Raw genomic sequence first — 10,980 nt, forward strand, 5'->3', positions numbered from 1 at the left:
TAAACCAACATGCCAACCAGAAGCATCCCTTACACAGTATACCGTGACTAAATTGCACCTGCTCTTAATCAAGTTGTACAAATAGTGTGAATTCTGAAGGGAAATTGGAATGACTTGCTGCTGTCAGATCGCTCAATTGTTTTGCAGTCTACTAGTGCCTCCTGCTGGTGGGATCTTCTAATACAAGACTGTACAAGTATTACGTATTCATATTCATGACATTACTTCTAAATATAATTCTTATATTTAATATACACATTATAAAATATATATTGAAATGAATTTTGGTCTCTGTACATCAGAATTTATTTGCAGCTTGTTGGGTTTTATGCTTTGCTCTGTCCTACACGAAAGGAAATTTATGTGAAAGTGATTTTACACATTATTTATTTGTACACCACCTGCTATTCTTGCTCCATTAGTAATACATTTATGTAACATGCAGGTTCCATCGAATTTAGTTGTATTACTGCAGCACAACCTGTTAGCTGGGATTAATTTGTCTTCTAGCCGTAATTTGGGGAGGAGTGGACCCATCTAATATTTCAATTAACTGCCGTAGCATATAAGCAGCCGCTCCCCTTGCTCTGGCATCAGTTGTTTTGGCATCCCTCCACCTCCCCAGCTCCACCAATATAATTTAGGCATCTTGCTACCATACTCATCATCCAAGCATTAGTAGTCCCTCTGGGGCTCGAGCTAAAGCTGCTTCCTCGAGCCCCTCCACTGCGGACAGCAAGCCAAATATACTTAACCTTATTAGCTTAAAGATTATATGGGCAAAGGAACACATGAAATGACACTCAAGACTGAAAATTGGTCAGAACTTATGTTTTTTTTTTTTTTTTACCCTTTTATCCTAAGCTCTTTGTTCTGACAATATTTGTATCCCTATATTTTCCTAATATAAATTTCAAAAGCAGATGACAACATGGTTGTGCAGAGCATAAGAGGATTTCTGGGCACGTGTGACTGCCAAAATGGATTGTGTCAGTGTTGTGTGTTAATGGCCTGTTAAAGGCCCCATTGGATAGGTGATTTACTAAACTTAGAGGAGAAACCGACATGTGGACAACACCATCAATCATGTACAGTGCAGCCTAGTACTCTTGCATGATTTCAGCAAATGCGTGCAGTTCTGTAGCATGTTGACAGATGCAGGCCAAGGTAAATGAGGTGTGCTCCTTTGGAATTGTTAGGCAGAGCTCTAAATATAGTGGCTGCCAAACATATGCCAAAAGTATGTGGAACAACACCACCACACCCATATTTTCTTGGTGAACATTTACTTTCAAAGCACTGGGGATTAATAAAGTGTTGTTCCTGATTTTACTGCAATAACAGCTTCCACTCTTCTACATTTACACATTTATTCATTGAGCAGACGCTTACATTAAAAACAAAGCCCTTCCACGGGATGTACAGGCAAAGTCTTTGTTAAAGTTATATGTAGCCTTTTCACATTTCTGGGTTTGAAATGTGGAAGTGAACTATAGCAGAAATCTTTTAATAGACATACGCATGAAAGCCCATTTCCACGACATTAATAAATCATAATCAGTTTTGGGGGTAACGCATTACAAGTAACGAGTTATGTAATCAGATTACGTTTTTCAAGTAACTAGTAAAGTAACGCATTACAAGAAAACATCTGAGTTACTTTTTTAAGTAACGCTTGTTTTCCATTTATTGACTGACACCTCTCCTGTCCTCATGTTGAGAGAAATCGTGAAGCCAGTAAGTGCGTGTCATTGTGTGCACTGTGAACACTTTCAAAAAAAAAAAAAAAAAGAAACCTGATTCAGTGTTATTCAAAATCAATTTAAAAAAGGTAGGCTAAATGCAATCTCAGAATATTAGGCAAATCTGCAATAATTGAATATATTAAATTACACAAATATTAATGTATTTAATCTCACTTTATTAACCAATGTCTTTGCTGCTGACCTTCGATGATCCACTTCAACCATACTAATAAGCAAAAATGACTATAAATAAACATCATATTATTATTATTTTTCATTTTTTAACATTTTTACTGGCCCTGTCCCAAATGGCACACTTCATATGCACTTTCAGTCTTGTGGACTTAAAATGGCTGCCGCGTGGGCGTGTCAGTTAAGTCCGTGAGACTGTTGTCCTATTTGTCATTTTAAGCCTCGCGAGCGCCCCCTTTGCAGTCGATATGCGCCCTCGATGCGCACTTTTGCCGAGCCCGGACCGCAGCAGACTTCTTCCCGACAGTCAAAGCGGCATTACGTCACGAAAGTGCGCGACCACGAGTGCTTAGGGTGCCATTTGGAATAGGGCCTAATTTGCTCCAACAGTGATCAAGAAAAATCCACTCCTGCATTTGCATGATTTTCTCAAAAAAAGAAAGGAAAAAAAGGAAATAAATATATAGAGAAAGAGAAAGCCAGAATAGAGAAAGATGTCAAATTTACCTTCACTCAGTTGAATTTGAAGCCCTGTTGTAGCAGGGTCATAACACTCAAAGTACAGTGTTATGTGTACATAAAAAAAAAAAATAAAAAAAAACACACACACAAACAATGTTAATTGCTGTGGAATGCTCGTACATAAAATGTTGTTCTAATGTAAATGTTTGTGTAAGGAGATTGCATGGCTATGTGCATGATTTTATGGACCTGTGAGTAAAGGGTGTAGCTGAATCAGCCAAACCTGTTAATTACAATGTTGAGTACTGATGTATGCTTGTCATTCTTAAGATCTTTGGGATCACTCAAATGTGCTGATGTCTTTAATATCAAATGATTTTTTCCATATACCATGCCTATTTATAATCACACTTTACCAATAAGATTACAATTTAAAAGCATTCAAGTGATGGTCTAAAAAGGAATGCAAAATGTATACTATGACCTTGATGAACAACTGATCACTAATAATAATTTGTCTTGTATTATAATCATTTGATTTGTGTGATTTGTCACATAAACTGCAAAAGCATTCATCCACACATTACATCACAATGCGGAATGTTAAAATGCATGAAACTGAAATGTATGCTATTCCAAGAACGATAGATGATCTTTCCCGCAAAACAGCAAAGACGCTGTCATCAATCAAGTGTGATGGGTAGTTGACAGCTTCTGATGCAAATGGTGAGCCGCACCAGGCCAGAGCTCATCACACATTTGGATATCAATGTACAAATGTTATATTTGCATATCTCTGCAGAACACAAAAAGGAAGATTTTTAGAAGAATGATGGTTAACCAAACTATTGACTATTGTATGCAAGACATTTCTCAAAATGTCTTTTACATTTTCGGCAAAAAAAAAAAGTCATACAGGTTTGGAACTCAATGAGGGTGAGTAAAATAATGACAAATTTTCATTTTTGGCTTAACTATCCCTTTAAGTTTCTTAACACTTAAAGCATTTTTGACACTTGAAAGCAAAACTGAAATTATCTCATGCTCACCAAGGCTACATTTCATGATCAACATGATCAAAAATACAGTAAAACCGTAGTATTGTTAAATATTATTAAAATTTACATTAAATAATTTCTATTTGAATGTGTAATTTATTCCTGTGGTGGCAAAGCTGACTTGTCAGCAGCCATTACTCCAGTCTTCAGTGTCACATGATCCTTCAGAAGATTTTCAGGATTCTTTGATGTACAGGGGGAAACAAAAAGTTTTTCTTTATCACTTTTAAATGATTTAACAAAAAAATCATTACTACAGACTCCAAACTTGAACATTATTGTATTTGTGCAGCTTTTTATGCAGCATGTGTTCATGGTTATCATATTAATAGCTTTTAAATGACATAAATAGCACACAAGTCAATATCTGTTATGATTAATAACCAAATCGATCAGAGACTGATTTTTTCAATTATTTAATCAAAAGCAAATTCAAAACCCACAAGTAAAAAAAGTAATACAGTTTGTTACCATTGAAAACACTTGATGTGGTATTTTAAAGAAACTGCTTCAAATGAAACTCACCTTAAAACAAGGACTCAATTTGATACATATACAGCAATGCACATTATTCAAAGGCAGTGCAGCTACATTATTAACATAGTATGCACATTATTTCATTTCTACAATTTAGTGTTGCACAACCTCTACAAAATGCACAACCCCTACTGACTGTCAATAACGCACAACTCTGGTTTAGTAGAAACCAAGTTAAATTCCCTCAGTTACATACAAGACATGCAAATACATGGAGTCAACACTGCTAGATTCTTTAATGACATTTCTGCACATTAATTGAACAAATTCCACAAGAATGAATGAATCAGAGCTTTCATAAACATTTGAAATACCATAGATTACATAGACATTGCCCTTGACCATCTACCATATATAGTTACAATCGTATTTGAAATCACATAAGAGATTTCAAGCCACATTGGTAGGCCCATTTCAATTCTTCTGTTCTATCCTTCTCATCCACAGGAAATAATAGTGAAGCGTTTGGACACACAGGACATGTTATGCAACACGATACCCAGCAGAAAAATCAAAATAAACGCCACAAGTAGCACAGCGCAAACCCCAGTCCATGCTGTGGTTTTTACCTCCTCCTCCATCCCCTCCTCACCCGTGTCATCTCCCAACATGAGGCTCCGCCCATCAGAGACGTTTACTCCCTCAACGCTTTTAGTGCCAAACCGGCATGCGGGTTGTCCAGGTAGCAGTGCCCCGTCTGCGTCCACAGGGACGGGCAGTAGGTAGCAACCGTTGTTGGGTAAGTGTATAAAGATAGGGGTGTGTTCAGAGGAGTGAGAAAGACTGATAATGGAGAGTACTTCCGGGTCATCGGGAAGATGCGAGACTGAAAGGCCGCTGGGGATGTGTGTCACGCAACGACACCAAGGACAGCGGATCTCCCTTTGGCAGAGCCTCATATGGCTCAGACATACAGAGCAGCAGGTATGTTGGCAGTGCAGGAGTTTAGGAAGGCGCCGTTGGCTAAAGTAGTTGAAACAGATTTGGCACTCAAGCCTGGAGCTCTGGGACAAGGTCTCCATTGACCCTAAAACGTGGATGTTAAACATAAAACAAATCTCCTTGGTTGCTTCAATGACAGTATCCTTGGCGATTTGTAATGCCAGTGCACTTCTCCGTCGACCAGTCGGTGTTGATCAGGCCGTCAGCGCTTTAATCCATGTCTGGCTCTGCCTGTGGAAGTGAGACAAGGACGTTGCGTCAAAACAGACTGTCAAGAATTTAATCCAAAGGAACACTTTTGGCACATACACAAGCAGGCAGAGGGGTTAATTTATTATGCGCTAGCTGTGAGCTGGATCTAAACTCTTGTCAGGCTTGACTTAGATGTAGATGTCCTGGATGAGTAAACAAATCAGCAGGGATTAGGACTGTCCACAGTCACCCTGTGCTTAGACACGGATCGTGATGAATGCTGAGGCTAAATTGTATGTGAATTAAAAACAAAACAACTTATTTGGTTAATTATCTGTGATTACTTCTCCGATTATGTGAAATGACTTGATTGCTTCACGGAGTGATTCTTACCATGGGTTTAGTGCAGATCCAACCAGGGATTTAAATCAGTCAATGAGCACAGCTGGAAATGAAGGCAGTCCTTCCCCATCTAATGATGAAATAACTCTGTAAAATAAAGGAAAATACATGATAATGAAAAACAAAAAGAATAGTTATAGTGGTGCAGGAATGACGTATTTTTGTAGGATGACTCGGTTAGAATCACCCTGGTTCCCTCAACAAAAACCCAATAGGATTTTTCCAGTGGCTTTTGGACTATTAACAAAAGCTTATGATTCTTAAGAGCCTGATTATAAACACAACAAGGCTGTGAGTGTGACTAGTGAGTAGATGAGTTTCTGTTTGGCTGAAGTTTAATGTCCCTGACAACCTCTGTAGTCCCATTTAGCCACTTGTTGTCAACCGCCTTTTACAAAACAAGTTAAATCCGACAGACTGTGATTAGCAGTAGGCTGAAACCATAGACTGAATAAAACAGTCCGCATTTCATAATTAGCGTAACATTTACTAACACAGACTATATTGGAAGTATTCGCTTTAATTGTTCACATGTCCTCAAAAATATGTGTAGGTAATAGGCCTGTATAAAACCAGGCACCTCAGCTCCACCCACATCCCGCCTCTTTGCCCATTTCCGGTTATCTGGGAGTGACGCGCAGCCAAAATGGCGGCGACCAGCTCCGCCCACTTTGGCCTTTAAAAATGCTCTTCAGAAACCTATGGGTGACGTCACAGACACTACGTCCATTGTTTTATACAGTCTATGGTTTTGGCCCAAAAAAAAAATCCATCATCCTTGTCCTTGCAGCACTCTATTTAGGGGTCGTACAATTCATCCATTCTTGTAGGGAAAGTGAGGTAATATGTGCCACTTTTGAAGATGTCGTCTAGACCAGGAGAAATTAGAGGTAAATTTTAAATGGGAAGAAAGCATCTATAACATATGACCACAGAATGTCTTCACAAAAAAGTTTAAATACATATATTTGTTTGGTTTTAGTTACTTATGTTTCCTGTTTAATATTTTTGGCTATACATTTTCCATCTAAATACATTTATATTTCATATTATATATCTTTTTTTTGGCATTGGAAGGTTTAAATTAAATACATTTATTTATAAATTTTACTTTTATTTATTTTACTTTGAAAAATATATTTTCTGTAATATGCACTGTTTACAACATATTTAGTATATTTATTATTTGAAATACATATAGCCAGAAATGGATATACTGAATGGATATGGATGGATATATTATTGCTGTATGATTCTTTTTTAATACGTTTGGCATAAATTTAATTTGATCTGTCACTTTTCACATGTGCATCACTCAACCACAGGCAGCTGTGTAATATGAGTAATTTCTAAATGCATAATCATGTCACGTACAGTAAGGGGGTTTCAGACCTCACCCACTGACACATCTAGTACTCCTCCTCCCTTGACTGCTAATCTGTGTCTTTTGTGCTCTTTTGTTCTGCTTTTTTTTTCTATGCTTTATATCCCTCTTACACTGGTATACTCTTTTATTTAATGTTTTATATTTATGATAATATCATGGAATATAAAGTGTCTTTATGTTTGTAAAATGCAATATTATGTGTTCTGTTATCAATATAACCCTGTAATCAGGGTTGTTTCATTGCCATAAAATGTTGTTCAACCCAATGGGCAGCATAATCCACTTAGAGCAAGTGTTTATGTGCACACATAATGAGAGTACACATTTTCACTGGATGAAAAAATTCCCCTTACAAGCAACAGCAAAATGTGACCTAGTTTTGTTGAGCCCGCAGGCAAAATTTCTGAAACCTGCATGACACATGACTATTAGCATGCATGAAGCTGACCAGTGAATGAGAGTTCAAAACCCCTCCGGCACTCTGCTTCCTTCTGACCTTAACCAATTCAGAGCTTAAAAATGTTTCCTGACCTCATCTAAAATTGATTTGAGGGCATTCGTTTCCTTCAGGTACTGTACAGCTAATATGCATTTTAATTGCTTGGCTCAATGCTTGTCACTAAGGGAGGATTATTCAAGGGAATATTCAAGACTGCAGGTGCTACAAATGTCAATCACCTGAGAAATGAATGAACACTTATCAAGTGACTAAGTTAAAGTTAAAAGAATTGTGTCCACATTCTCAGCATTTCACTCCAGACTTCCTTTTGTTACACTTACAGCAATAACATAATGATGTGACCATGGCATACAAAACAAATCAGTTATCGCAGTGTGCTCTTCTCTTTCAAGTTCAAAGGTTTACACCATGCAAGTAATTGCTCATAGAAGTATAATTTCACTCCATCCCTTAAGGGGAAAAATAATTAATAATGCAATTAAGCCTGCTATTGTGGTATGAATGGACGGACGCCCCTGAGGGCCTGTCCATTATTAGGTGCACGTTATCTTGTGACGGAGAAGTGGAAATATTAACTTTCTCTTTGGGATTTCCAGTCAAAACACATTACAGCAATCTGTTTTATGGACTTACACACACAAATACTTTTAATTTACTAATAAATCTAAGGGGCTTAAAACCGTTTTTGCTAAATAAGACCAGTTTAACGTTTGAAGTCATGATTATTTCATGCTCATCAAACTAGTATCATTACAAAATCAGAAAAAAATGTGCATTGCAAACGGAACAAATGTGGACACTTACAAATCCATCTTGCTGTGATGGAGAATTCAAGTGATCCATAGTAATTCAGTTCCCATGAAAACAACTCCAGCTCAATTTCACATTGCATAATTTCCTTCAGCAATGCTGGTATGGCACGCAGGGGAGAAAATGTGCCAATCTATTAAATGTCCTGCGGGCAAATTTACCAAATCAAATGAAATACTTGTGAAGGTGTAACCTTGCGAACATTTCCTAAGAGTTCTCACTTTTGTACTCGCATTAATCTTTGATTGTATGCCGAGCAAGCTTGCTTTCACCTGCCATATTTCCCTACCTAGACTGGAAATATTAGTGGGTTTTTTCTCACTTTTACTTTAAAACAAAAGGAGGATCAAGTGCATTACGAAATACAATGGAATTTATACACTAGATGCACCTCAGGTGATATTATCAAATGTGAAACTGCTTTTCTGATTTCAGCTTTAAGAAACGTGAACCCCATAGTGGAAGCTTCGCTGAGTGTCTCTCGAAAACTAAGACAATGAAACAAGCAAATAACAAACTGTCAGCTGCACGCTACAGCAAAGCATCAACCTGATGGATGCAGCTGAATCAGGGGATTTGTCAGAAAGGGGACAAAGCAAAAAATGAAAAACGACACTTAAAAACTGAGACTATGTGGCATTCTCAAGGACAATGCGCTGATTTGAGCGGGCAGGGAGGGGAGCCATTCATGCATGCTCTTGGCCTTTACTTTTTGATGCCTTTTATTTTCAGGCAACATAGGACATCTGTGGGATATTGGTGTTAAAACTGTGCACTTCCAACATTAACCTGTGTAAACAATGCAGAAATGTGAAACATCCCAAGGTGATACGTAATTTACGCAGCAAAGTCACACAGATTTTCATTTGTGTTTATTTTTGTACTGAAACACACTGGACTTCAACTCATCTGGGTGTGTTTGCGACAAGAATCAGATAAACATTTAACTTTGCACTGAAATGCTGTCTGAACGGGTGTCAAATTAACAGTGACTAAGTACAACGCCGATCATCTATCTACACAAACACACGTTAATAAGAAACCAAACGTATAGAGAAAAGGCCATTTGAATACTGAGTGGATCAAGCAGCGTCTGATAGCAATGCACTAAGATGAGATAACGTAAGATAATATCAGTGGAATTTACTAATCCAGACACAAGGACACAGTAAAGTCAACCAGCCTCTGATATCAACATTTCTGTTAAAGTTAAATGACATAAAAACAGATTATATGAGCCAAAGGTTGGGTTTTTATAGGGATAGCCAAAATATTTTAACATGTTCAGGCATTATCAGGGCATGTCTGTTTTCAAAGACAAATATATTTAGACTAGTTGTCATTGGCTGTCTCTCAAAACCTATAAAGGTGCCTACATAACATTTCTTGGCAGCGTATGTGCCAGAAAGAGTGCCATGGTAGGACGCTCACTTTGTTTTGACACGCAGCCATTGTTGCGTGCCTCTAAACAATCAAAACAAGACTTAAACCGGAACAGAGACAGAAAGCTGCCCGAGATCATTCTGCTACTATGTAAAAGAGAAAGTAAGTTACCTAACGTACAGTACTACACTGATGCATAATACTACAAAATACAAATCTTGCACCTTGTAACGTTACAGAGGACTTGCTTTTAACAGACTTAATACGTGTGCCCTAATGAAGTAACCTTGAGCGAAGTTTATAATACCGCAGATTAAAAAAAAAAATCGTAATGCAGCAAATATGCATCGATGCAAGTAAACAAAGACTGATAGAACATGTCTTGTAAACTCTGTTTAGGAGTTTAAAAAATCTCAGCGCTAAATGTGATGCGAATGCACACATCGAAAGCCAAGTCGTTTTATGTCTGTATCTTTGAAAGGAGGGATGAAAAACTCACCTTCTATTTGGAGATCTTCTTTGATCAATTCTATGCAAACGGTGAACATGGCATGCAGGGCAGACCGTCTCATCTGTCATACTTCCCTCTGCCTTCTTCAAAGGCTGTACTGTAAACGCTCACTGCTACTCCCACAACGCAGCCAATAGCGAGCGACATCTGCGAAGAGAACAGCCAATAAGGAAGCCCTCTAAGAAGATTGCCAGCGCTTGTCGGGTCTGAACAGGTCTGAACACATTTTAGTCGTTTAAGGCGGATTATATTTGTTACAAAACAAATACGTACTTGCCTTGCACGATAAGTAAAACAAACCTTCTAAATCATATAATCCTCAATTTAAATAAACATTAAACAGAAATATTACGATATATACGTTTCCGTGTTTTATGTCTTTATAGCACTGATGTAGGCTAAATCTTGAAAGGACTAAACTACTGTGAACCAGTGAAGATACTAACAATGCTGTTAGTGAAGTAAAAACTTGTGCATTCTTTAGTAGGCTTATTGCATGACAAGTTGTTTATCCATTTCTATACCACTCCTCTGGGCAAAATAAAATTAAATTTAGAGGAAGCCATCAAAACAGACTATTCAAATGTCAAAGCTGTCATTCAAAGTGACATCACGTAGGCTATCGCTTGCAACACTAAAATAATAAAATCAAATGGAGAATGAGTCGTCTGTGTGACATTGGGCTAATATGGTAGGCCTACTTCTGTTTTTTGTAAATATAATTGCCGATGTCACTTTTGTAAATAGAATTATGGTCAGTTAAATTTAAGACAGCCATCATACAGGCAAAACTTTTTTTGGGATATTTGACTAATTTTACCAGCCTTTTAAGGTCCACTTTACTAATCAGTGTCCAACAGATATTCTGGATCTCACAAGCATGTGTGCAAGCACAGACC

The 10,980-nt window shown here is 37.6% G+C and overlaps 1 protein-coding gene and 1 long non-coding RNA gene across 2 annotated transcripts; both read right to left on the reverse strand.

Annotated features, from left to right (window-relative positions):
- Positions 1-3,872: 3,872 nt before the first annotated feature.
- Positions 3,873-5,156, reverse strand: rnf152 (ring finger protein 152). The gene has a single exon (XM_081375341.1). The coding sequence runs from the start codon at positions 5,041-5,043 to the stop codon at positions 4,432-4,434; it is 612 nt and encodes a 203-aa protein (XP_081231467.1). The 5' UTR covers positions 5,044-5,156; the 3' UTR covers positions 3,873-4,431.
- An 89-nt stretch (positions 5,157-5,245) lies between these two features.
- Positions 5,246-10,176, reverse strand: LOC308696546. The gene is made up of 3 exons (XR_014030833.1): positions 10,070-10,176; positions 5,522-5,617; positions 5,246-5,414 (listed from the first exon to the last, which is right to left on the reverse strand). It is a non-coding gene; the product is annotated as an uncharacterized lncRNA (long non-coding RNA).
- Between the last annotated feature and the right edge of the window lie 804 nt (positions 10,177-10,980).

This window comes from Scardinius erythrophthalmus (assembly GCF_964197995.2).
Source record: "Scardinius erythrophthalmus genome assembly, chromosome: 9".
NCBI classification, from domain to species: Eukaryota; Metazoa; Chordata; class Actinopteri; order Cypriniformes; family Leuciscidae; genus Scardinius; species Scardinius erythrophthalmus.